This window comes from Pelobates fuscus, chromosome 9 (assembly GCF_036172605.1).
Source record: "Pelobates fuscus isolate aPelFus1 chromosome 9, aPelFus1.pri, whole genome shotgun sequence".
Lineage (NCBI taxonomy): Eukaryota > Metazoa > Chordata > Amphibia > Anura > Pelobatidae > Pelobates > Pelobates fuscus.
Genome location: NC_086325.1, coordinates 87,337,805 through 87,365,407, shown reverse-complemented (window position 1 = coordinate 87,365,407; position 27,603 = coordinate 87,337,805). Strand labels below are relative to the sequence as shown.

Genomic DNA, 27,603 nt, shown 5'->3' with positions numbered 1-27,603 from the left:
TTCTGATTTGTTCCCTTACAAAGTGATGAATAATATTACATTGCTTGGAAAAGTTTTGAAATGTACGAGCATTGTCATGAGATGTATATTTGTCCAAGAAATGATGAGAAAGGACCATGAATTTGGCCACATTAGCTGGCATCTGTTAATGGAGAGTCTGCAGCTTTAGCCTCCCACATTGATACAGGGCTCAACTGTTCCCGGAAAATGTTGCAATAAGAGGATGCAAATTATACATTATTTATTTTACTGTTAAAGAGAATAACAACATAATGCATGAACATAGCCTTACTATTGAGTAAATGTATAGATGTAATACCAATTTTTTATTTCAGGCCAATATATTGTGCTACCTGTATCCAAGTGTGAAATGATTGCCTCCTGTTCTGCACAACGTAATGGCTGAGCCTCATGAGAAATGCAATCCAATTTGCAAAGATCACAAAAAATAAGACTGGAGATTTTATGAACCATTTTTCCCATTATGATAAAGCAGCTTATGGCTGCGCATCATGGGAAATGGAGTTAACATATATGTAGCATGCAAACACTTCGGGATATATAGACCTCACATAATGATTAAAGTAGCATAACATGTTCAGGTTATGGAGTAAAATTGCATGATTTTGCTATTACATGACGAAAAGTCATGATTTTATTAAAGACACGGAGGCGAGTATTGCATATCCCTTTCTTTACTGTCCACCAATAGCAGCAAAGAATACAAACAGAATTAAAAAAGAATGAACATACATTAACATAGGCCCCTCCCCGCTCAGGTCCCAGTATAATAGGCAGCACTTCCCTTCCATTTCCCTCTTTCTGAAGATGCGACCGTAGTAACAATGTCCAACCAAGAACGGTAATAAGTCCAAAAATAGACAACTATAACTGAATAGGATACTCCAACAACAGTAGGGAAGCACGACCAGATGAACCGTAGGACCAGAGAGTATCAGCGGAGGGAGTCCTCTCAAGCTGGATGACGGCATGCCATCTTATCAGATCAGGCTGTGAAAACATAAAGGAACAGGGGCCGACAGGTTAAAATCAATAATTGCAACTAGTGTCAAGTTTCAAACTGAGGAAAAATCCCACATATATACAGTACCACACTACAGGGTGATTAGCAAAACCAACATGAACTTACCAGTACGACACGGCCCCACTTACCGTACCAAAATATTCAATGTGAATTCATGGTAACATTCGACAACCGGGTGGGAAACACATCACCTTCGTAGAGAACATGGGTGGGACAATACTCGCCTCCGTGTCTTTAATAAAATCATGACTTTTCGTCATGTAATAGCAAAATCATGCAATTTTATAACAAGACACAGAGGCTCATATTGCAAGTTTAAAGCTGTTCAACTACCGCAGCGAATGTATGTGGGGCCGGGCGAAAGTAAAATTCCCTGAAAGTGGATTCCCTAGACCAATCTGCTGTTTTCATAAGGTCCTCCAGACGTGCACCTGCAGTCATCATCGAGAAAGCTGAGGCCCCCCGGACCGAATGGGCTCCAAAGACCACGGTATCAATGCCCGCTTGGGCCAATAGCCATTTCACCCAGCGTGATAGTGTAGTGCTAGAGACCGGGCGGAAAGGAGGACGAAAGGATAAGAAAAGCTGTACGGTGAAGTTTGGTGCGATTTTTGTATTCGCGCAGGCTAGCCACTGGGCACAATGTTGGAGAGGTAGCGAAACTCGGTAGGACACCGATTTGATAGAGGTCTTCGTCCGTCGACTGATGTTGAACGTTACCCCGTCCGGGGTGTATGACCTGGCGTCAAAGTCCAGGGCTCTGACATCTGAAACCCTCTTGCATGAAACAAGGCAGAGCAGGCAGACCAACTTGGCAGATAGTTGTTTCAAGGAGAGTGCTGGGTTAGCGGGCCAGGATGAGATGAAGGACAACACAACGGAGACATCCCAGGTCATGGAATAACGTGGCCTGGGTGGTCGGGAGAATCGTGAGCCCTTGAGGAGTCGGCATACTAAGGGGTGTTGTCCCGCAGGGCATCCGTCAAAGCCTTGATGAATCGCAGAGATGGCCGACCGATAGAGGTTGATAGTCCTGTAAGCCTTCCCCGCCTCAAAGAGGGAAGTCAGGAATTGCAGGACCATGGTTACAGGGGCCGAAACGGGATCCGCGTCCCTAGCCAGGCACCAGCCAGCCCATGCTCGCCAAGCTGACCCATATGCCCGTCTAGTTCCGGGAGCCCATGCTTCTGCCAACAGGGGTCTAGTTGTGTCCGAAACTCCTTGGATCACCCAGGGTCCCCGGAGATTCGCCATGCCAGAAGTGGAAGGGAGCTGTCCAGTCGGAGTGGGTGACCTCGTCCCATCGGATAAGGTAGTAAGTCGTGGAACGACGGCAGCAGTTGGGGATAGTCCACCGCCATTTAGAGTATTTGAGGGAACCATGACTGTGTTTCCCAGAAGGTGGTCACCATCACCACCTCTGCCCTGTGTCTGCGGGTCTGCAGGAGGGAGCGCGGGATCATGGAGAACGGGGGAAAAGCTATAGGGGGCCCCCGCTCCATTCTTGCAGGAATGCGTCTACCGCCTCTGCCATCGGGTCCGGCCTCCAGCTGAAGAAGCGAGACAGTTGGGTGTTGAGTCAGGAAGCGAAGAGGTCGATAGTGAAGGGACTCCATAGAGATGATAAACTGGAGAACACCTCTGTGTCCAACTTCTAGTCGCTGGTGTCTGAGATAGCGTGACCCCCAGATAGCGTGACCCCCAGTCCGCCTGAACGTTGTGCAGACCAGGTAGGTATTCCGCGTGGACCATCAGGTTCCGTTCTAGGCAGAATTCCCAAAAGTATTTCGTCAAGGTGGCCAACACTGCCGACTGCGTACCTCTGAGGTGGTTAACATACCTGACCGCTGAGTCATTGTCCATGCGGAGACGGATGCAAGTCAAGGCACGGTCCTTCGCGAAGCCGGGATTCGGCTGCCGACCAACGTCCGTCCGTTGAAATTCCTTCGCAATGGGCCCCCCAGCCATGGAGGCTGGCATCTGAGTCGATCGTGAACTCTGGTAGTGAGCTGAAGATCACTTTGCCGTTCCATGTGGACAGGTTGATAATCCACCATCACAGTTCGTCCTTTGTTTCGCTGTCCAGCGACACCAGGTCTGCGTAGGATGTACCGGCTCTCAGATGTGCGATCTTCAGGCGCTGTAGTGTTCGGTAGTGGAGCGGGCCCGGGAATACCGCCTGAATCGATGAGGCCAGGAGGCTGATAAGCCGTGCAAACTGTCGCAAGGTGAGCTGGGGCCGGTTGAGGGCTCTGCGTAGCTCTTTGCGAATGGAACGGATCTTGGATTGTGGCAGGCTCAGAGTCGCCTCTCCCGAGTCCACGAGGAATCCTAGGAATTCCATACGAGTGGTGGGGTTTAGGCACGACTTTTCCCAGTTGATAACGAAACCCAGGCGGGAAAGGAGGCTTATGACCAGTTGGAGGTGAGTAAGGAGAGTGGAGCGATCTTGGGCCATGAGGAGGATGTCGTCTAGGTATACTATTAGACGAACTCCCCGACTGCGTAACCAGGCCATCACTGGACGTAGTAGCTTCGTGAAGCACCAAGGAGCCGAGGAGAGGCCGAAAGGTAGGCAGGTAAACCGCCAAGTCTCTTGTTGCCAATGAAAGCGTAGGAGGTCTCGGGAATTTAACGCAATCGGTACCGTCAGGTATGCGTCCTTGAGATCTAGCTTCACTAGCCAGTCTCCGTGAAGGAGAAAATCCCGTAACAGGTGGATACCTTTCATCTTGAAATGACGGGATCCATCTATGGCATTGAGAGGGCGTAGATTTATGACGGGTCTCAATTGACCGCCTTTCTTTTCCACCAGGAAAATGTTGCTTATGACCCCTGCAGGGTTGAGGGAAGCCCGTTCTATAGCCCCTTTGGTAAGAAGGGTGGAGAGTTCCTTGTCGATCCGTCTGCGATCCTGAAGTGAAAAGCAGATCGGTCGAGGGGGGGGAATGTGTATAAGGTGTTCTATAAGTTCTATGTGAAAACCCCGAATAGTGGCCAGCACCCATTGGTCTGATGTGATTTGTGACCAGGCTGGGGAAAAAATTCGGAGTCTGCCCCCTACACAAACAGGAGAAGAAACATGTGATATGAGGTAACTCACCGTAGGGTCGTCTGGAACTGGAGTGGCCTTGGAAGCCTCTGGATCGCCACGGACGTCCGCGAGATGGGAAGAAGGAGGGACGGGTGTTAGCCTCCTGGTACTGTGGTCGCTGTTGAAAAGAGCCTCGTCCCGTGCCACGGGATTGGAAATAATTACAGCTGGACAGATGGCTCCTGGATCTGCCGGCCCTGGTGGAGACCCGTCCCTGGAAAACTCGCCTCATAGAGGTTTGTGCCTTATCCAGGGCAGTAAATGCCCCAACAAAATGCCCCAAATCTTTAATAAAGGAGTCACCGAAGAGGAGACCTTGGGCGTCCTTACCGGCTTCTGTGAGGGCGAGATTGGACAGTTTTGGTTCTATCTTAAATAAGATGGCTTTACGCCGTGCAATCGAAAGGGAGGTGTTAAGGCTCCCAGCAATACAGATTGCTCTCTTGACCCAACCACGCAGGTCTTCAGGGTCAACCATGCGGTTCTCCGCTTTGGCGTCTTCAGCCAAATCAAATAATTTTGCCAGTGGGCCAAATATATCCAGGTGTTTATTCTGGCATGATTTTAAGGCGGATTCAAGCCCTTTACGGGGGTTCCAGCCTACTTTCGTAAGAAAGAGTCATCTTGGGGTCTACCTCGGGAGTGTCGCAAACTTTATTAGGCAGCACAGGCGTTGGACACTCCGCCCTCAGTTTGTTGCGGGCCGCTTTACTAAGTGGGCGTCGCACCCAATTCTCAAGATATGTGGCAACGTGGTCGGCCGGGAGCCACTCTGCCGATCTCGGATGGTGTAAGTCATCCAGGTCAAAGAGTGGAATGCCTGACAGATCCACGAGGGTGGATCCCGCAGTTGCGGGGTATCCAGTCCCTGGCTCGCCTCCGGACTTCTCTGCCTGAGCAGAGGAAAGGAGGTCAAAGCCTGTATCAGTGGCATCCACCTCAGAGTCGCTGTCCGACTCAATCTTAGCCTCCTCACTAGACCCGATTTCTGAGTCGGAGTCGCTCTCTACCTGTGCTCTGGCACATTTCCATCGCCGAGCCCGTTCTGCCTGGGAAAGGCTCTTTTGCGTGGGTGTGACACTCTTTCTGGGGCGACCGAAGGTACGCCAGTCATGGTGTTTCTGGAGGCAGAGGGATGTTTAACTTTATGGGTAGCCTTCTTGGGTATTTCTCCCTGTGGGTCCACAGGATGATGCGACCGAGGCGTCGTGGAGCCCGAGTAGTGCTCGTCCAAAGGATGTGGCAGGAGGGCCTGAGAAATGGTGTGGGAGAGGGTAGATGACATGGACCCCATGGCTGCCATAATGGCGTCTGTCACCGAGCGCTGTAGCGCTAAGAACTGTGCCCCATCAGAGTGGGTAGTTCTATCGGAGTGAGCAGGTGAATTACCTGAGGTGACAGGGGCTTCACCCCTACAAAGTGGGGTATCAGACTCCCCAGAGGGAGGGGAACCAGAAGGTAGGCTGGGTTTAGGCATGATATAGTAAAATAGGGATAACAGTAAGTTAATCCCAGTAATCTGTCAAGGAATAGTATGGGTTAGTCACCCAAACAAATAGCAATAAGCAAAAAACGATCTCACCAGAGCCCAGACCAGTGGCACACTCTGACAGAGGAGTGGGAAGAAGACAGGAAGTCAGAAAATGGCCGCCAGTAATCTCGCGAGATTCACGGCAAAAAATGTGAAGTGATAGAAGAAACCGAACGTTCGGCAGGTAAAAGAGATGAATTCGTGGATATAATAGGTAAGTATAGGAAAAAACGGAAAAAAATGCCGAATAGCCCTATCTGCCGAATGATGAGCTGTGTGTGTGCGCTACGAATTAGCTGAACGGGCTTAATTCGTATGCGCACACAGCCGAAAACTGGGAAAAAACGTGCGCAAAATGGCGCTGAGGTAATTCAAGGAAAGGAGAAACAGAAGAAACAAGAGATAAACGGAGGCAAAAAGCCACTAAACATGACAGGGGAGGTCTGGACCCTGGACACAATAAGCAATAAAAAGTATGCAATAAAGGATTCTAATTAAGATAGAATAAGTTAAGAGGTAATGAGATATAAATATATATACCAGAAAGTAATAGGAATAAAATAAAATAAAGAAAATGAAGCTATAAAGTACAATAGCAACTAGAAAAATAATTATTAATAACAATAAGGAATGATAGTATTAAACAAATGTAAATAGGAAATAATATGATAAAAGTGACATGTACTTATCTTTGTGTCGGAGCAGCAAAGAAAGAGGGAAATGGAAGGGAAGTGCTGCCTATTATACTGGGACCTGAGCGGGGAGGGGCCTATGTTAATGTATGTTCATTATTTTTTCATTCTGTTTGTATTCTTTGCTGCTATTGGTGGACAGTAAAGAAAGGGATATGCAATATGAGCCCCCGTGTCTTGTTATAAAATTATCATTGTATGTAGTCCTCCAAAATCTAAGGGAAGGAAGTCCGCAAACAGTGGTAACCTTGGCATGGATGCTGAGAAGAAGGTTAGAAGGCAGAATATTTCTCCATTGCCCTTCACAACCTCAATATATACCCCCAAGCACCCCCTGTTTACACACTCATTCTTCTGATGAATAGGACATCAGAGCAATTAAGAGAGACATAAAGCTGCTGCTCTGTGATATTAAGAGTTACTTTAGAGCAGACCTCTCTCTGTTACAAGAGACATTAGGACTGACCTTTCAGCAGCTAGCATTGCATGCTACTTTACAGACAAGATTGAACAGCTATGGAAATAATTCTCCACCCTTTGCTCCTCCCTCTCGCAAACACACATGAACCATGCCTTCCCTCCCCTACAGGCCTTCTCCCTAGCTACATAACAGGAGGTGGCTAGCTTCTCCTCTCATCCCACCACCTGTACGCTTGATCCAGTACCTTTCCACCTTTTCAGAGCTCTCTCCCCTTGTCTTGTACCGTCCTTAACACACATCCTAAACTGCTCTCTTTCATCTGGTGTTATCCCTGCTCACCTTAAGAATACTACTGTCATACCCATCCTAAAAAAAACATCCCTAAACCTGTCTTCCCCTTCCAACTATCGTCCCGTATCCCTGCTTCTGTTTTCCTCAAAACTTCTACAAAGACATGTATTTGCTCATATGACTCACTTCCTAAATTCCAACTCCCTCCTCGGTCCTCTTCTATCTGGCTTTCACCCCCTCCACTCTACTGAGACTGCTCTTATTAAAGTTACAAATAACCTAATTACCGCTAAATCCAAAGGCCACTGCTCCATACTAATTCTTCTTGACCTCTCTGCTGTCTTTGACACTGTTGATCAAGTCCTCCATCTCCAAACTCTTCTATAAAGCTCTAACCAACTCTAGCCCCTCTTACATTTCTTCCATGCTCTGACAGTGACCTACTCCTATCCGCTGCTCGCACTCTCACTGCTAACTCGCACTTGCAGGATTTCTTGCAGGCAGCGCCCTTCTTTTGGAACAGCCTGCCTACCCCCATCAAACTCTCCCCTAGTCTTGAATTGCTTAAGAAGTCCCTCAAAACCCTGCTGCTCATAAATGCTTATGGTCTCCCAGAGTAACTTATCTATACTTACCCAAGTCTGTCTCTTACTCTCCTCAAGAGCCATGCTCCACTCTCACCTCCAGCTCTACTACTTTTCCACCTTGTTTGGTGGCTGTCATCCTTGCAGCCTTGTTGTGTATTTGTACCCCACGTCCCTGTAGACTGTAAGCTCGTTTGAGCAGGGTCCTCATCTACCTCTTGTTCCTGTGTCACTGTGTAATTGTCTCATGTATTGTAAATTCCCCCCTCTTTTTATGATATTGTAAAGCACTGCATAATTAGTTGGCGCTATATAAATACCAATAATAATAATATTAAGCAGAGTCGAAATATACGCACACATATCTTCATAAGCACTTGTTAAATATGAATATGCTTTTTTTTTTTAGATATTTTAGGCTGGTTAATACATTTATTATAGTTTATATACTGCATTTTGGGGTTAGTATTCTGTGCCTAAAGGTGCCTGACATGTAAATCCAGACCTGTTTCTATTGACCTCTCGGGCCTCACCCCATCCACGTACAGTTATATTAATGGCTTACAGACCACCCAATCCTCACTGCTGAGACATACAGAATTGTCCTTTTTATTTGTGTCAGCAGACTAATAGGATGACTGTTAATCCCAATCCAGAATCTACTTGATGTTGCTTGCTTCTCCCTTTACGGGAGCTGCGTAAGATAATTAATGATTTTCTTAGCTTTTTTTATTATTGTTAAAAATGATAGTCCTGTCTATATTTTGGATTTAAATATTATTGTATTAGGTTTTTTTCCATGTTGAAGTACTCAATCATAATTAAATTGAAACAAATTCACAACATATGAAGTTATTTTGCAAATAAATTAAGCTAGTGAGCACTCACATAGAATGAAAAGGTACATATAGAAGGTATACTTGATAAAAATGTTCCTTTTGCACAGAAAATAAACAGCAATGGAAAAATTGGACTCAGAAATTACATCATAAGATGCGACATGTAAAAATAGTTTTATGTGGTTTAATAATACAGTATTTAAGGAAACTTAAAAAAAAAATCTCTTGTTTACACATTATGCATGATTTGATGGTTTCCTGCTCACGTTGGTTATTTTGTTATCACAGGAGCTGTGTGAGGATCCTCACCTGTTTGTGGATGGGATCAGCCATCATGACTTACACCAAGGCAAGTTAGGAAACTGCTGGTTTGTGGCTGCCTGCTCTTGCCTCGCCCTCCGAAAAACCCTCTGGAAAAAGGTATGGGTAGCAGACCTGCACATGACAGGAATGCAGAAACATCGTGCCGCTATTTATGTTTTTCTAAATACAAATTGTCTTTTGAATAGGTTAGATATGCAAATCTTTTGAATAGGCTAGATATACAGGTATTATTACATATTAGTATAGAGATTGTTTGTTATATAGGGGTACATTATTGTTTCTTCAGTGTGAGAGGAATAATTAATAGAGATGGAGAGTAACAAAGGTTGTGTAGGAAATGTCAATAAAACCAGGAGAAAGCACTGATGGAGAGAAGAATCGAGATTCCAGAAAAAGGAGACCGAAAATAATCCTTTTAGTTTTACTTAGGTTACGTTATCATAAGATCATTTGTTGGACAGAGACATGTGGGATGGGAGCCAGATTACATAGGGTGAGCTAAAGGGCCAGGTGACAGAAAACAAAATGTGTCACTGCGTACAGAGTAGCTTTAAAGAATGAAGGTAAGTAGAGGATTATTATTCTTACTTAAATTTCCAGTTTATCCCACAAGAAGAGTTTGATTGGATTATACAAATGCAATGTAAATATATGACCATTTTGAACTTGCCAATTGAGAAGCAGACTTAACCTGTCATTATTTAAATTATATACAATGCATTCAAAATTTCTATAATAGGACATTTTTACAATTATAGACAAAAAAATCTGATACTTGCGTATAAAATACTCCAAAAGCGTTAATCACTAAAGTGAGTATAATTGGGAATTCTAAAATTATTTAAAATCTAAGGCCAAAATTGTTTTCAACTCAACTACTTTTGCCTTAAATTGGAAATTTACTATGAAATCCCAATAGTGCTCACTATAGTGAATAACTCTGCAAGCGTACTCTGCAAGTGTGGAAATAGTATTAAAAAATCTAATATGTTAACTACCTAAGTCAGAATATATTTCTCTGGTGGAAATTTTAATGAGCCAATGAGTCAATGGTTCACATATGGGACCCTGTTTGGGAGAAGTTATTATTATTAGTAGTATAAATTATATAGCGCCAATTAATTCTGAGCACTTTACAATATTATGAAAGGGGGGTACATTTTACAATAAATGAGACAATTACACAATGCAACAAGAACAATTGGTAGACGAGGACACTGCTCAAACTAGCTTAAGGTCTAGAGGAGGTGGGGGTACAAAAACACAATAGCACAGCAAGGGGGACAGACGCCCAATAAGGTGGAAAAGTAGCATAACTGGCGGTGAGAGTGGAGTGTGGCTCTGTAGGAGAGCAAGAGACAGATATGAATAAGTATAGATACTTAAAAGTTGAAGTTACTCTGGGAGTCCATAAGCATTTCTGAACAGATGTGGACTTCCTAAAAAATTGAAGACTAGGGGAGAGTCTAATATTAGCAGTCAATCTGCTGGGGCAACATTAATAATCCTTAAATTCCCTTGGATGCTTAGAAAATATAGCCTACATGAAAATGAATTTAGCACTCTTTAGGACTGGAAACTCTCATTTAAACTGGGTGGAAAGCCATGCTTCATTGCATTCCATATAAGTCTCTCAAAATACTTTTGTACCATAGGTGATACCAAATTGGAGAAAACAGGAGTGGGATACCAAACATCCAAACAAATATGCAGGAATCTTTCACTTCCAGTTCTGGTCCTTGGGGGAATGGGTAGATGTCGTCATTGATGATCGTTTACCATGCGTGGATGGGAACCTTATCTACTGCCATTCTAATGTGAAGAATGAATTCTGGACAGCACTCCTGGAGAAGGCATATGCCAAGTAGGAGTCGTTTTATACCAAATAATTATTGGTTTTGATTGTTTACTGTGACAGTGCACTGGATTATTCCATCCTTTTAGGTTGATCAGATTTTTATATATAATATAGTTAAATCATTCTGAAATCACAAATCATTTTATGGTTAGTCAAGAATATAGTAATTTATACGATAAATTCCATTCCTTAAATTATATGAATTGTTGGGGATCCTGTAATAAATGTAACTTATTTTCTATTTATTTTAATAATTTTGAAAAAAATCCTTTAGAAGAACATCAATGTAACAATTATCTTGGAAAACCAAACCACCAGTACAATTATGGACGTATATGTATAATCAATGGACTCGGGAGCCTCAATTAACAAGAGGACCTCTGTGCACATTCCCCACTTTCCCCACCTATATGCAGGGACTTACGAGTAGTAATAACCATGAAATAATAACCAGGCAAGGAGCTGTAATTTAGCTCCCATACTTTATTTCTATTACCCTGTAACTAAAAGGTATGGGGAGGTATATGTACTATGTAAATTGCAATTTATTTGTGTGCCAGTGTGCATTTTTAGGCATGTGTATCTGTGCGTGCCAGTGTGTGTATGTATCTGTGCCAGTGTATCTGTGCCAGTGTCTACCTGTGTGAGCCAGTTTGTGTATGTATCTGTGCCAGTGCTTCCCCTGTGGCCGCCATCCAAGCTCTCCCTGTGGCCGCCAGCACACCTATCAGTCTGCCCACCCACACAGGTAGCAACAAGTATGTATGTCAGTGGGAGTGTGTGTGTGTGTCTGTGTCATGCTGTGTGTGTGTGTCTGTCTGTCATGGTGTGTGTGTGTGTGTGTGTGTGTCTGTCTGTCTGTGTGATGGTGTGTGTGTGTCTGGCTGTGTCATGGTGTGTGTGTGTGTGTCTGTCTGTGTCATGATGTGTGTGTGTCTGGCTGTGTCATGCTGTGTGTGTGTGTGTCTGTCTGCATAGGCGTGCGCACGGGGTGTGCCGGGTGTGCCTGGGCACCCCCTAATCCCCGCGGCACGCCTATGCATTGAGACCGGCAGGGGAGATCTCAGGATCTCCCCTGCCGGCTCATGCAGAGCCGGCGCTATCCGAGTGCCGGCTCTGCTCTCAGCCTCCCGTCACCGGCTCACAGGCAGTGAGGGAGGCAGGAGAGGACCCGGGGAGCTATTGCCTGCAGCTCCGCCGGGTTCCTCTCGCGAGATCTGAGTGTTGCCGCGGCAACGCTCAGATCTCGCGTGAGTGAACTCGAGCCCTGCGGGGCTCGAGTTCACTCTCCTCTGGACCACCAGGGATGGATGGCAGCAGCAGGATCCCCCCTCCCAGGCATAAGGTAAGAAGGGAGGGGGGATAACTGATCTGCCTCCACCTCCACTGGACCACCAGGGACAAGGAACAAGAATCCCCCCTCCCCACATAAAGTAAGAAGGGAGGGGGGATATTTAGTAATGTACCCCCACCTCCACCCCCCACAATCACCCACACACATACACACATACACAGCACACACAGACATACACAGCACCCACAGACATACACAGCACCCACAGACATACACAGCACCCACAGACACACACAGCACCCACAGACACACACAGCACCCACAGACACACACAGCACCCACAGACACACACAGCACCCACAGACACACACAGCACCCACAGATATACACAGCACCCACAGACATACACAGCACCCACACACATACACAGCACCCACACACATACACAGCACACCCACAGACATACACAGCACACACAGCACCCACAGACATACAGCACCTACACACATACAGCACCCACAGACACACAGCACACCCACAGACATACACAGCACACACAGCACCCACAGACATACAGCACCTACAGACACACAGCACCCACACACATACAGCACCCACACACACATACAGCACAAACAGGACCCTAACAAACACACACACACAAAACACTACCAGTACCCTCACACACAAACAGCACCCTGACACACAGTACATTTACAGCACCCTCACAAGTGCACACACACACACACACACAAACAGCACCCTGACACACAGTACATTTACAGCACCCTCACAAGTGCACACACACACACACACAAACAGCACCCTGACACACAGTACATTCACAGCACCCTCACAAGCACGCACACACAAACACCCTCACCCACATAGTACACTACCAGCACACACACATCACACTAACAGCACCCTCACACAGCACACACACAGCTTTGTGTGTGTGTGTATATATGTGTATATATATATATATATATATATATACATACATATACATATATATATATACCGGTATATATATATATATATATATATATATATACGCCGCGTGTGCTTGTGCTTGAGGGTGCACACCCTAATGCAATAGGCTGCGCACGCCTATGTCTGTCTGTCTGTGTCATGCTGTGTGTGTGTGTATGTGTCATGCTGTGTGTGTGTGTGTGTGTCTGTGTCATGCTGTGTGTGTCTGTGTCATGCTGTGTGTGTGTGTGTGTGTCTGTCATGGTGTGTGTGTGTCTGTCTGTGTCATGGTATGTGTGTGTCTGTCTGTCTGTGTCATGCTGTGCTTGTGTGTGTGTGTGTCTGTGTCCTGCTGTGTCTGTCTGTCTGTCTGTGTCATGCTGTGCTTGTGTGTGTGTATGTCATGCTGTGTGTGTCTGTCTGTCATGGTGTGTGTCTGTCTGTCTGTGTCATGCTGTGTGAGTGTCTGTCTGTCATGGTGTGTGTGTGTGTGTGTGTGTCATGGTGTGTGTGTGTGTGTGTGTGTCTGTCTGTCTGTGTCATGGTGTGTGTGTGTGTCTGTCTGTGTCAAGGTGTGTGTCTGTGTCATGATGTGTGTGTCTGTGTCGTGTGTGTGTGTGTCTGTGTCACGGTGTGTCTGTATCATGGTGTGTGTGTGTGTGTCTGTCTGTCTGTGTCATGCTGTGCTTGTGTGTGTGTCTGTGTCATGCTGTGTGTGTCTGTCTATCATGGTGTGTGTCTGTCTGTCTGTGTCATGCTGTGTGTGTGTGTGTGTCTGTCTGTCATGGTGTGTGTGTCTGTCTGTGTCATGGTGTGTGTGTGTGTCTGTCTGTCTGTCTGTGTCATGGTGTGTGTGTGTGTCTGTCTGTCTGTGTCATGGTGTGTGTGTGTGTGTGTGTCTGTTTGTGTCAAGGTGTGTGTCTGCAGGGCCGGCGCTACCCTAAGGCGGCCCAGGCGGCCGCCTTAGGGTGCGCGGGTCCAGGGGGCGCGATCTCCGGTGAACAGAAGGAGGAGGGCGCTATTTGCATCGCTCCCCTCCTGTCTGTCACTGCGGCGCGTGGCTGAGCGGGCGGAACGCTACTTACCCGGTCTGACAGGAAATGCAACGAACTGCTTCCTGTCCGACCAGAACAGGAAACCGGATCCTTCGCCGCGGACCTCCAGCTCAGTCACATGGATGGAGGTGCGGAGGGGAGAGGAAGGAGACAATAAAAGGTACAGGAAGGGGGGGGGCAATAAAAGAGGCATGATAGGAGGGGGGACAATAAAAGGTACAGGAGTGTAAGGGTACAATAAAAGGTGCAGGAAGGGGGGGACTATGAAAGGTTCAAGAGGGAAGACAATAAAAGGTACAGGAGGGGGAACAATAATAGAAGGCAGAATAGGGGAGTGGGGGACAATAAAAGATACAGGGGACAACAATAAAAGGTACAAGAGGGGGACAATAAAAGATACAGGACAGGAGGGGGAAAGGGTATAGGAGGGTAGGGGTACAATAAAAGGTACAGGAGGGGGGGACTATGACAGGCTCAAGAGGGAAGACAAGAAAAGGTACAGGATGGGGGACAAGAAAAGGCACAGGTAGGGAGGGGAGACTATGAAAGGTTCATGAGTTGAGACAGTAAAAGGAACATTAGGGGGATTATGAAAGATACAGGAGGGGGGACAATGAAAGGTACAGAAAAAGAAGGGGGGACAATAAATGGGACGGGAGGAGGGACATTAAAAAGCACTGGGGCATTGAAAGACACAGGAGGGAAAGGACAACTATGAAAGGGTCAGGAGGGGAGGAGGTGAGACAAAAAAAGGTACAGGAGGGACAATAAAAGGTACAGGAGGGGAGGGGGGCAATAAAAGGTATGGGAGAATATAAAAAGACACAGGAGGGCTGGGTGGCACAAAGAAACATACAGTGGGGTTGAGGGGGACAAACACAAAGGGGCTGGGGGGAGAAAGAGTCGCGCAGAAGGGTGAGGGGCTTGGGGAAAGATGCACAGAGGGACTGTGGGGGAGAACGAAACACAGAGGGGCTGTGGGGGAGAACGAAGCACAAAGGGGCTAGGGGGAGAAAGAGATGCACAAAGGTACTGGGATAAAAATACACACAAATATGTTGGGGAGAAAGAGCCACACAAAAGGGCAGGGGGACGAAAGACACACAAAAGGGCTGGGGGGAGAAAGAGAAAGGCAAAGGGGCTGGGGGAAGTAAAAAATACACAAGGAGGGTTGTAAGAGACACAGGAGAGATAAAATACAGCAAAGGGGACACACAGGATAAAAGGGGGGGGCAAGACATACACAATGGGATATAAAACACTAAAGGGGGTAAGTTAGTCAAAAGGGGGGTAAAAGACACACAGGTGAAGATACATTTTTTTTCGATGGGGAGGGGGGTGGCAAAATTCATCTTCGCCTGTGTAGTCAAAAATCCTTGCACCGGCCCTGTGTGTCTGTGTCATGATGTGTGTGTCTGTGTCGTGTGTGTGTCTGTGTCATGGTGTGTGTGTGTCTGTCTGTGTCATGGTGTGTGTGTGTGTCTGTCATGGTGTCTGTGTGTCTGTCTGTGTCATGGTCTGTGTCATGGTGTGTTTGTCATGGTGTGTGTATGTCTGTCATGGTGTGTGTGTGTGTCAGTTGGGGTGTCTGTGTGTGTTTTTAAAAATAGTGTTTTACTCACCTTTTTTTTTCCAACGTCGTGCTGGTCTCTGCCTCTATGACTGAGATCATCAAGCTTGATGATCTCAGCCAATCCGCACTGACACAGGAAGCGCCTCTTGTGACCGTCTGAGTGTCTGTCACTAGAGGTGTCACTAGGAAGCAATGTAAACACTGCCTTTTCTCTGAAAAGTCAGTGTTTACATTCAAAAGCCTGCAGGGACACCAGAACCACTACATTAAGCTGTGTGTGTGTGCGCCTGCTAGTGAGTGAGCTTGCATGTGTGTGTGTGAGTGCCTGCTAGTGAGTGAGCTTGTGTTTTTATGTCAAATTGTTTGTCTATGAGTCTGTGTATCAATGAGCTTGTGTGTGTCAATGAGATTGTCTGTGTCTGCATGTGAGTATGCTTACTGTATAATTAAATGTTTTACTCTGAAAGGACCAATATTTTATATGAGAAAAAGCAATATATATGCGCGCAGCTTAATGAGACCGGGGCCGGAATATGACGTCATATTCCGGCGCCGGTCTCTTGCTAGCGCGCGAGGGCGGGGGAGCAGAGACAGAAGAGCCTGTTCCCCCTGCGGCCGCCAGCAGACCTCCCCAGCCAGCGGCCGCCGGCCAGCAGACCTCCCCAGCCAGCGGCCCCCGGCCAGCAGACCTCCCCAGCCAGCGGCCGCCGTCCAGCAGACCTCCCCAGCCAGCAGACCTCCCCAGCCAGCGGCCGCCGGCCAGCAGACCTCCCCAGCCAGCGGCCGCCGGCCAGCAGACCTCCCCAGCCACCGGCCGCCGGCCAGCAGACCTCCCCAGCCAGCGGCCGCCGGCCAGCAGACCTCCCCAGCCAGCGGCCGCCGGCCAGCAGACCTCCCCAGCCAGCGGCCAGCAGAAGACCTCCCCCTGCGTCCACTAGCCCACCCAGCCGGTCACCAACAGGTAAAATATGTAATTCTCTCAGTGTCAGTGTGTGTGTGTGTGTGTGTGTGTCTGTGTCATGGTGTGTGTGTGTCTGTGTCATTATGTGTGTGTCTGTGTCATGGTGTGTGTGTCTGTGTCATTATGTGTGTGTCTGTGTCATTGTGTGTGTGTCTGTGTCATTGTGTGTGTGTCTGTGTCATTATGTGTGTGTGTGTCATTATGTGTGTGTGTGTGTGTCGGTGTCATGGTGTGTGTGTGTCTGTGTCATTGTGTGTCTGTGTCATTGTGTGTGTGTGTCTGTATCGTGTGTGTGTGTCTGTGTCATTGTGTGTGTCTGTGTCATTGTGTGTGTCTGTGTCATGGTGTGTGTGTCGGTGTCATTGTGTGTGTGTCGGTGTCATTGTGTGTGTGTCTGTGTCATTGTGTGTCTGTGTCATGGTGTATCTGTGTGTCTGTGTGTATTTAAAAAGTGTTTTTACTCACCTTTTTTTTTTCTCCCCGCGCCGTGCTGGTCTCCCCTTGACTGGCCCTGCCTCTATGGCTGAGATCATCAATCATGATGATCTGAGCCAATCCAATGCTCTGCCATAGGATTGGCTGCAAAGGTGCTGCACACTGTGCAATCACGCTGTGCAGCACTGACACAGGAAGCACCTCTAGTGACTGTCTGAGTGACTGTCACTAGAGGTGTCACTAGGAAGCAATGTAAACACTGCATGTGAGTATGCGTAATGTATTATTAAATTAAAAGGACCAATATTATATATTAGAAAAAGAAATATATATATATATATATATATATATATATATATATATATATTACTCAACCATCTGGGGTGGCAAGACATTGCCTTACATATTACATACGGCAATATATGGGGCAATGACTTATGGGGCTGGCATAGATTTTTTTTTTTCCAGGGCTGCTTTGTATCCCCAGTCCGGCCCTGTATATATATATATATTACTCAATCATCTGGGGTGGCAAGACATAGCCTTACATATTATATGAAACAAGATACACCTAGATAAAACAAAAGCAGAAAACACTCATAGGGAAACACAGTTTAGTGTATATGTCCCTGCTATAGATGTTTTACACTCACAAAATAAAGGAGTAATTCAAGCCCATCAGGTATCTTTAGATCTTGAAGTGTAATTCCTCAGGAGTACATGCAGAAGAAAGAAGAACTGGACATAGTGTGAAATATTAATTGTATAAAAAATCACATTTAATTGAAGAAGTTAGAAGTAAAAATGCTCATCAAAGATTAAATTCCTCCCTCTGAGATGGTAAATGGAAGGAGCAGGTTGCAGGATTTATCAAGCAGCTCTACGCGTTTCGTCTATATATTAGACTTCATCAGGAGAAATAACAATAAAGCATATAAAACAATAAAATACAAATACATCAATCAGATCAATACATCATCAAATCAGCATCTCAGAGGGAGGAATTTAATCTTTGATGAGCATTTTTACTTCTAACTTCTTGTAAGTTTTTCAATTAAATGTGATTTTTTATACAATTAATATTTCACACTATGCCCAGTTCTTCTTTCTTCTGCATGTACTCCTGAGGAATTACACTTCAAGATCTAATGATACCTGATGGGCTTGAATTACTCCTTTATTTTGTGAGTGTAAAACATCTATAGCAGGGACATATACACTAAACGGTGTTTCCCTATGTTTTCTGCTTTTGTTTTATCTAGGTGTATCTTGTTTCATATATTTGTTTGTGAGGATCTGAAGAATCCTTTGTTACAGCCTAGATTCTGAGGGAAGTAATTAACTTTTCCTCCCTAACATATTGCTGCACCTGGGTGGTCTTTTTTGTCTACATATATATATATATATATATATATATATATATATATATATATATAGCCTTACATATTAGATGCGACAATATATGGCGCAATGACTTATGGGGCTGGCATAGATGTTTTTTTCCAGGGCTGCTTTGTATCCCCAGTCCGGCTCTGCCAGTGTATCTGTGCCAGTGTGTACCTGTGTGAGCCAGTTTGTGTATGTATCTGTGCCAGTGTGTGTGTGTCACTGTGTGTGTGTATGTATATGTGCCAGTGTGTGTATATATCTGTACCAGTGTGTGTATGTATATGTGCCAGTGTGTATCTGTGCGTGTGCCATTGTGTGTGTATGCATCTTTGCCAGTGTGTGTATCTGTGACTGTCAGTGTGTATCTGTGTGCCAGTGTCTGTGTATCTGGCAGTGTATGTGTGTGTGTGTGTGTGTGTGTGTGTGCCAGTGTGTATATGTGTGTGTGTGTGTGTGTGTGTGCCAGTGTGTTTGTGTCAGTATCTGTCTATCTTCGTGTGTGCCAGTGTGTATGTGTATCTGTGAGTGTCATTGTGTATATATGTGTGTGTGTGTGTGTGTGCATGCCAGTGTGTAAGTCTAGGGTATGTTTGTGTATCTGAGGTATATGTATGTCTGACAGTGTGTATATGTGCCTGTGTAAGTTTATGTGTGTATCTGTGTGTGTGCGCCAGTGTATGTGTTTGTGAAGGTAAATGTTTGTATCTGTGTGTATATGTCTGTGAAGGTATATGTTTGTATCAGTGTGTATGTGTCTGTGTAGGCATATTTGTTAGCATCTGTGTGTATGTGTCTGTGTAGGTATATGTTTGTATCTGTGTATGTCAGTGTGGGTACATATGTGTATCTGTGTGTTAGTGTGTTTCTGTGGCCACATATGTGTATGTGTGCATACATCCCAGCATTCGAACATCAAAACTACTTACAAACACACTCCTACTATCAGTGAAAAAATTGTGTATGTCTAGGTAGGAACAACCTCCTCTCCTATGGCATATATTGTAGTGGAGCACTGAAATATTAAGTCTACACTTATTATTTCAGCGCTCCACTACAATATATGCCATAGGAGAGGAGGTTATTCCTACCTAGACATATATAATTTTTTCACTATAGTAATATCACAGGGGGTGAGGGAGACTACTATAAATTGACACTAAACAATTGAAGCGCACTATTCACAGTTTTTTGTTCACACATTCCTACTATCAAACTATGCAACAATGTGCAATGTCAATAAGCAGTGGCTAAGGCCAGTAAGATATTGTCATGCATGAAAAAGGGCATTAATTCTCAGGATGAGAATATCATTTTGCCTCTTAATAAATCACTGGTAAGACCATATCTTGAATATGCTGTGCGATTTTGGGCACCTGTTCTAAAGAAGGATGTTATGGCACTAGAAAGAGTGCAGAGGCGGGCTACAAAATTAATTAAAGTAATGGAACATTTTAGCTATGAAGAAAGGTTAACAAATTTAAACCTCTAGTTTAGAAAACCGTCGCCTCAGAGGGGATATGATAACATTAGACAAATATATCCAGGGCCAATACAAACCATGTATGTATGTGGAGGTCTATTATTTCAACTGTAGGGTAATTGTTCCTTGATCAAAGGATAAATCTGACTGCCATTCTGGGGTCAAGAGGTTTTTTTTCCCTAGTTTGTTGCAAAATTAATTTGTTTGCCTTCTTTTGGATCAACATCAAAAAACAAACGTGAGTATGGCTGAACTTGATGGACACATGTCTCTTTTCAGCCTATGTAACTATTGAACTACATCACTGTGGGATATGTTGGTGCTGGGGGAGGGGGCAAAAAATTTCTTGCACCAGGGCCATATCTGCATTAGTTATGCCACTGGTTATACCAGTAAGAGCAAGTCAGTTGTGGTGTGCTGAAACCAAAAAACGTAGAAACTTAAAAAAATTATAAATATTAATACCACCTCATTTCAGAACAGAAATAATTATAGGAAAACTAGCATGTTAGCAAAACTGTAGTGTCCCTCTGCCTCCTCCCCTCAGTGCTGTGTTGGGCTACTCCTCTTCCTCTGAACGTAGGCCTAATGTACTAAACCAAAGTGAATATGTATATACAGACAAAGGAAACAGCACTAAAATAAACCAATACTATTGTAACGGATCACCTGACACCTCCGTTGACGGACGCTGACTAGCTGATGCTGAGGACCATAAGCACCGCACCGGACACCACAACCACCGCAGACTCCACAACCGCCGTAGCTTAACTGGAGTCTCGCCGTCTTCCTTCCACCCTGGATCAGCCTCTGTCCTCCAGGACCGTGTGGGAAAGACCTCTCCTCCAGGAGAGCGTATCAGGAACAGCTCTTAAAAGAGCTAAGTGATTAGAGCTCAGGGGAGTATACAAAGTATAGCAATCCCCAGTGTGAATATAGCAGTTCCCTACAATAATGAGACAAGGCTACATATTGAGGGTTAAGCAGATCTCTGGTTTAATGAGCACAAAGGCATTTCTTTTATACACATTTTCCCCACAAGGTTACCACCCACATGGACCTTGTGAAGCACAGGACACAAAGTCACCAAACCAATAGAAACGATAATTAACATAGTAACACTCCCACATACAGTCGGCAAGCCCTTCCCTCTGCCTGTGATATAATTAAGCTAGCTAATGGATTAACTTAATCATCCACAGGCAGAAAACACATACATTTTTACAAAACCCAAAAAGTACCCCAAAATACAACACATCCCCAAGTCACATTTGACCGACTGCATGCACATTTTTATGCCCAAAACAGTTCCAGAGAATTAGGAACTGCAGCCAGTCTATTTCCAATGTTAAATTGAGTTAAAATAGACAAACGGCAACCGTTCGTGCAAACTGTCAATGTTAAAGTGCCGTTTGAATTGTCGAACAGCGTTCAACTCCAGTCGAAGCGTCGAAGTCTGGAGAAGGTAAAGTTCAGCGATATTCGTACCGTCGCATATCCGATTTGTGTTCCATGAACTCAATGACCAAACACTGCTGAACGCGTTCGACTGAATTAAAATGGCCACTTCAAAAGTGCAGAACTGTACCAGTACAATTTAAAGGGGCAGAAACAGTGCTCCAAAATGCAATAGGCACAAATCGAGTTATTAAAGGGCAATACACCCCAGGGGCCATAGTCACAGGGCAAGAGGCTGGCAAGCAGGCCTCTCCAAAAGCCAGTGGCGAAGTTCAATTCATCGCAACTATAAGTGGGGAGAGTTGGAGGCAGCATACCTAAAAATAGGATTCCCTTTAAGCCCTATTAACAAGGATAGTACAAAAGACAAGACAAATGAAGGTTGTGCCAAAGCTGACTATAGTACAGCTAATTGGGAACAAAGTCCAAAATATAGTGGTAAACCTTTAGAAAAAACCTTTAAAAAAGAGAGATACCAAAACAAAATCTTTAGTAAAGCCTGATGGACCACCAATGGCCTATGTAGAGGAATATTCTCTGTATGGACCAAATGGAGACCAAATGGAGACCAAATGGAGACGGCTTCTTAGGATCCGTATGTAAAGAGAGGAGAAGATAATAGTGCAATACGTCTAGTACAAAAAGTGGATAGCAGGAAGAAAGAGTCTATGGTAATCCTACTCACGTGTAGTAGAGCTTAAACTAGCTCTAGTGTGGATGGCATATAGCGGTACAATCCCCACTTATAGGATACGTAGAGAGGTATTGGTCTTTTAATCCGTGAAAGAGAGAGACAAATGATACCATTATTTGAATACAGAATAAAATATTAAAATATCCACAACGCGTTTCACCTATGAGGGCTTTCTCCACTTCACCTATGATTATTTCTGCTCTTTTACCTTTGTGTTCCTTGCTGCCCTTTCCAACTCCTTTCTGACACGTTCTGTTCCTTTGTGCTCCTTGCAGACCCTTTCTGCTCCTTAAAGGGACACTATAGTCACCAGAACAGCTACAGCTTAATGTAGTTGTTCTGGTGAGTATAATCATTCCTTTCAGGCATTTTCATGCAAATACTGCCTTTTCAGAGAAAAGGCAGTGTTTACGTTGCCACTAGGGAAACCTCCAAGTGGCCACTCCTCAGAAGGCCACTGGAGCTGCCTCCTTGCTCAGTGCTGAACAGTAGGCAGCAGTGCCGTTCAGTGTCTCCACGCTTTGCATGGGGACGCTGAATTTTCCTCATAGAGATGCATTGATTCAAATACGATGCGGGGTTGGGCCAGAGCGCGGCCAGTGTTGGCAGACCCATGCGGCGCTGGAAATAAGGTGAGTTTTATTGACTTTTAAGGGGGCTAAGGGGGGCAAGCCACCTAAATGGTATGTTTCGCACTATAGGGTCAGGAATACATGTTTGTGTTCCTTTAATGTCCCTTCCTGCTCATTTCTGCTCCTTCTAATTTCTGCTCCTTCTTCTACTTACCTTCCTGCTCCTTTCTGACCCTTGCTGTAAGCTGCCCCCCATGCCTCACTTACCTGATCTGTATGCTGACCCCCCATTTCTCACTTACCTGATCTGTCGGCTGGCCCCCTCGTGCCCCACTTACCTGATCTGTATTCTGCCCCCCATCCCTCACTTACCTGATCTGTAGGCTGCCCCCCCATCCCTCACTTACCTGATCTGTATTGTGCCCCCCATCCCTCACTTACCTGATCTGTAGGTTGCCCCCCCTTCCCTCACTTACCCGATCTGTAGGCTGCCTCTGCAGTCTGATTGTTGCTGGCTGCACTCTGTGCTGCTCCCCTGCGGATTCAGTCAGGAGAGAGAAGCAGGGATGTAGCTTCCTATCCCTGCCTTTCTCCATACACATTATTGCATACACGGTATTGCAGTGTATTTTGAATCTCAAAAGAAAAATATCGGCACAAGCTGAAAAATCCCCCTTTCCCCCATGCGGACGCCCATGGGTAGATGTAGGCTGGCAAAAACCCTCCTACAATTCCAGGCATGCTGCATTTACATTTATCAAATACCAATACATGATTTTTAGATGGACTTATGCCTACAGTGTCCCGTTAATAAATGAAAGTTATTTTAATTGGTTATTTTTTGGGGAGCACGGAGTGCCTTGGAAATCTATAGGCACATGACATGTAAAGCCCTCATTGGAAGACATAATTTGAAAAGTCATTAATTAAGCAACAGAGTTTGTTACCATATCATTATACATCAAAATCCAAAGCGAGGATGCTGCACACAGGTAAAGCAATAATTATCACTGCTTGCCACACTCTGTATGAAGGATCCACGGTCCTTCAATCCATTGTCTAAGGTTGAAATGTTGCATATTTCTTTTGTAAATTGATTCCAATAAACGATATCTATATTTGCACCACATTGTGTTGCCTATGGCTATCTGTTTTTACATATTATTAGATAGTTTACGAGCTTGACAAAGACTGCTTGGCAGGTCAAAACGTTGCTGCTCTTTTTTCTGTTCTATTAACACTGCCTGCGGCTTGAACACCTTGAGTGCCTGGAGAATTTCTTGAGTTGCCTTATTGTGGTGAGATTGCTGGTCTTGCTCCGGAGCACTGGGTGGCTGCTGAGATTTAGTGTGGCTCCTATTGTCATTTTTCCTTTTAAATGTAAACAACATTGCTCTGTCATCTGTGGAGGTGTCTTTAATATTGTAAAGCGCTACAGAAACTGATGGCGCTATATAAATGGCAACAATAATAATATGAATATGAATATAACATTTTGTGTGCAGGAATTGTTTTCAAAATACAGGGAGTGCAGAATTATTAGACAAATGAGTATTTTGACCACATCATCCTCTTTATGCATGTTGTCTTACTCCAAGCTGTATAGGCTCGAAAGCCTACTACCAATTAAGCATATTAGGTGATGTGCATCTCTGTAATGAGAAGGGGTGTGGTCTAATGACATCAACACCCTATATCAGGTGTGCATAATTATTAGGCAACTTCCTTTCCTTTGGCAAAATGGGTCAAAAGAAGAACTTGACAGACTCAGAAAAGTCAAAAATAGTGAGATATCTTGCAGAGGGATGCAGCACTATTAAAATTGCAAAGCTTCTGAAGCGTGATCATCGAACAATCAAGCGTTTCATTCAAAATAGTCAACAGGGTCGCAAGAAGCGTGTGGAGAAACCAAGGCGCAAAATAACTGCCCATGAACTGAGAAAAGTCAAGCGTGCAGCTGCCAAGATGCCACTTGCCACCAGTTTGGCCATATTTCAGAGCTGCAACATCACTGGAGTGCCCAAAAGCACAAGGTGTGCAATACTCAGAGACATGGCCAAGGTAAGAAAGGCTGAAAGACGACCACCACTGAACAAGACACACAAGCTGAAACGTCAAGACTGGGCTAAGAAATATCTCAAGACTGATTTTTCTAAGGTTTTATGGACTGATGAAATGAGAGTGAGTCTTGATGGGCCAGATGGATGGGCCCGTGGCTGGATTGGTAAAGGGCAGAGAGCTCCAGTCCGACTCAGACGCCAGCAAGGTGGAGGTGGAGTACTGGTTTGGGCTGGTATCATCAAAGATGAGCTTGTGGGGCCTTTTCGGGTTGAGGATGGAGTCAAGCTCAACTCCCAGTCCTACTGCCAGTTTCTGGAAGACACCTTCTTCAAGCAGTGGTACAGGAAGAAGTCTGCATCCTTCAAGACAAACATGATTTTCATGCAGGACAATGCTCCATCACACGCGTCCAAGTACTCCACAGCGTGGCTGGCAAGAAAGGGTATAAAAGAAGAAAATCTAATGACATGGCTTCCTTGTTCACCTGATCTGAACCCCATTGCGAACCTGTGGTCCATCATCAAATGTGAGATTTACAAGGAGGGAAAACAGTACACCTCTCTGAACAGTGTCTGGGAGGCTGTGGTTGCTGCTGCACGCAATGTTGATGGTGAACAGATCAAAACACTGACAGAATCCATGGATGGCAGGCTTTTGAGTGTCCTTGCAAAAAAAGGTGGCTATATTGGTCACTGATTTGTTTTTGTTATGTTTTTGAATGTCAGAAATGTATATTTGTGAATGTTGAGATGTTATATTGGTTTCAATGGTAAAAATAAATAATTGAAATGGGTATATATTTGTTTTTTGTTAAGTTGCCTAATAATTATGCACAGTAATAGTCACCTGCACACACAGATATCCCCCTAAAATAGCTATAACTAAAAGCAAACTAAAAACTACTTCCAAAAATATTCAGCTTTGATATTAATGAGTTTTTTGGGTTCATTGAGAACATGGTTGTTGTTCAATAATAAAATTAATCCTCAAAAATACAACTTGCCTAATAATTCTGCACTCCCTGTAATAGTTATATAATAGTTGTTGTTTTTATAAGCACAAACCATTACAGAAACATAGAATGTGACGGCAAATAAGAACCATTCTGCCCATCTACTTTGCGTCTACTCTGCCCAATTTTCTAAATACTCTCATTAGTCACTGGTCTTATCTTATAGCTAGGATAGCCTTAGGCATCCGTAAACTCCTTCACTGTGTTTACCTCTACCACTTCAGCTGGAAGGCTATTCCATGCATCTACTACCCTCTCAGTAAAGTAATACTTCCTAATATTATTTTTATTATTATTTATATTAATAATATTATTAATATTATTTTTAAACCTTCGCCCCTCTAATTTAAGACTATGTCCTGAATAATATTGTTTGCTTCTACAATATAATCAGGGTAAATAATATGGCACTATTCAGAGTCACGTGTTTATGTATTCCTCTCAGGTTGTCAGATTCCTACGAGGCTCTTGATGGTGGAAACACAGCGGATGCAATTGTGGATTTCACTGGGTCAGTTGCAGAATCTTTTGATTTGACCGAAGGTCACTATAGAAGCAACCTGATAGAACAGGCCCGTCTGTTCGAGGGCATATATAAAGTATATAGAAGAGGAGGGTTAATCAGCTGTTATATAAAGGTGAGTAGGAGCAATACAATGTATTAGTTCTTTCACATACTTAATGAACATTTCAACAGTTTCTAAATTACATTGCCATCATCCAGCCTCAGCTGATACCCATAGAAAACTGGCTGATCATTATATGGAATGGAATGGATTTAATTGAAGCTTCATCAGTTTACTTTCACTGCATTCAGTGGAGTGGACTTGTTCACTAGTCATTATGTTTACATGTAGTTTTTAGAAATGTGCACAGTGCTATTGTTCTGTTCTTCCAGACAAAATTTCAAAAGTTCAAGATGTCAAATGCTTGTTATTGTGATGGTTCTGTTTAGCTAAAATTTGGTCCAGCTGCCATATAAAAAAAAATTCTATAAAAATAAATACATAAAAAAAAAGCCTACCAGGGTTCAATATGAACCATTCTAGTATAAGGTAGGTGTAAATTCTGCAGGTGGGGGCATGTTTACTAGACAGTGAGCCTGGTGATGGGGCCTGTAAAACACAGAGGAGGGGTAAACCAGACACAGGTCAACCCCCAGCCATGGGAATTGAGTGGGGCTTCAAATTAAATAATGAGAGGTGAACAAGTCTCTGTCCTACAAACAGGGGAAGAGGGTGGGTTAAAAATATGGACCGTCCCTCCTAAATAGGGACACTTGGGAGGTATGGTGCCGTTATCTGACATTTTTTGTTTGCTGAACTCAAGTGCCAGCCCTGCTGATACCCAGACGCAAAATTGGACTGAGTGAATATGTTTTCTGGTTAATATGTATGGGGAAGTGGCACAAACAATTTATGTATGATGCAGTTTCTATGATTTAATAATATTAATAATTTCCTCCTATAACACAAATCAATCTAGATATTCAGCATTTACATTTTCTGGTTGTAAAAGTCACACTAAACACTATTTAACAATTGGCCTCTCGTTATTGTAATTCCCCTGGATTATATGAGTATACATTAAAAGTCATTTGTTGGTGTTTGCAGATGGCACACATCTAGGTAAAATAATACAGTCTGAGCATGATACAACTCTCTCTGCTTGCCCTGCTCCAGGCTCCCCCTGATTTTCCTTTGCCCCAGGCATATTAATATATACAGTGCAGGTAAACAGATACAAACACTGACACACATATAGATGCAGACGCACATATAGAAAAACACTGTTTCTGTGTGCCTGCGTATCTGCATGAATCAGTGGTTATATATGTGTGTGTGCATCTGCATGTGTGTCAGTGTTTGTATCTGTATATCTTCATGTGTATCAGTGTTTGTATCTGTGTGTGTGTGCATCTGTATGGGTGTATGTGTATCTGCATATGTGCAGTGTGTGTGTATG

At 44.4% G+C, this 27,603-nt stretch overlaps 1 protein-coding gene across 3 annotated transcripts in view; it reads left to right on the top strand.

The window, feature by feature from the left end:
- CAPN6 (calpain 6) overlaps window positions 1-27,603 on the top strand; it is a 161,346-nt gene that overhangs the window by 81,816 nt on the left and 51,927 nt on the right. For all 3 annotated transcript variants that reach the window (XM_063432154.1, XM_063432153.1, XM_063432155.1), the window contains 3 exons: window positions 8,786-8,917; window positions 10,477-10,685; window positions 26,084-26,276. In XM_063432154.1, the coding sequence (XP_063288224.1) occupies window positions 8,786-8,917; window positions 10,477-10,685; window positions 26,084-26,276 (534 nt within the window). The remainder of the gene's footprint in view (window positions 1-8,785; window positions 8,918-10,476; window positions 10,686-26,083; window positions 26,277-27,603) is intronic.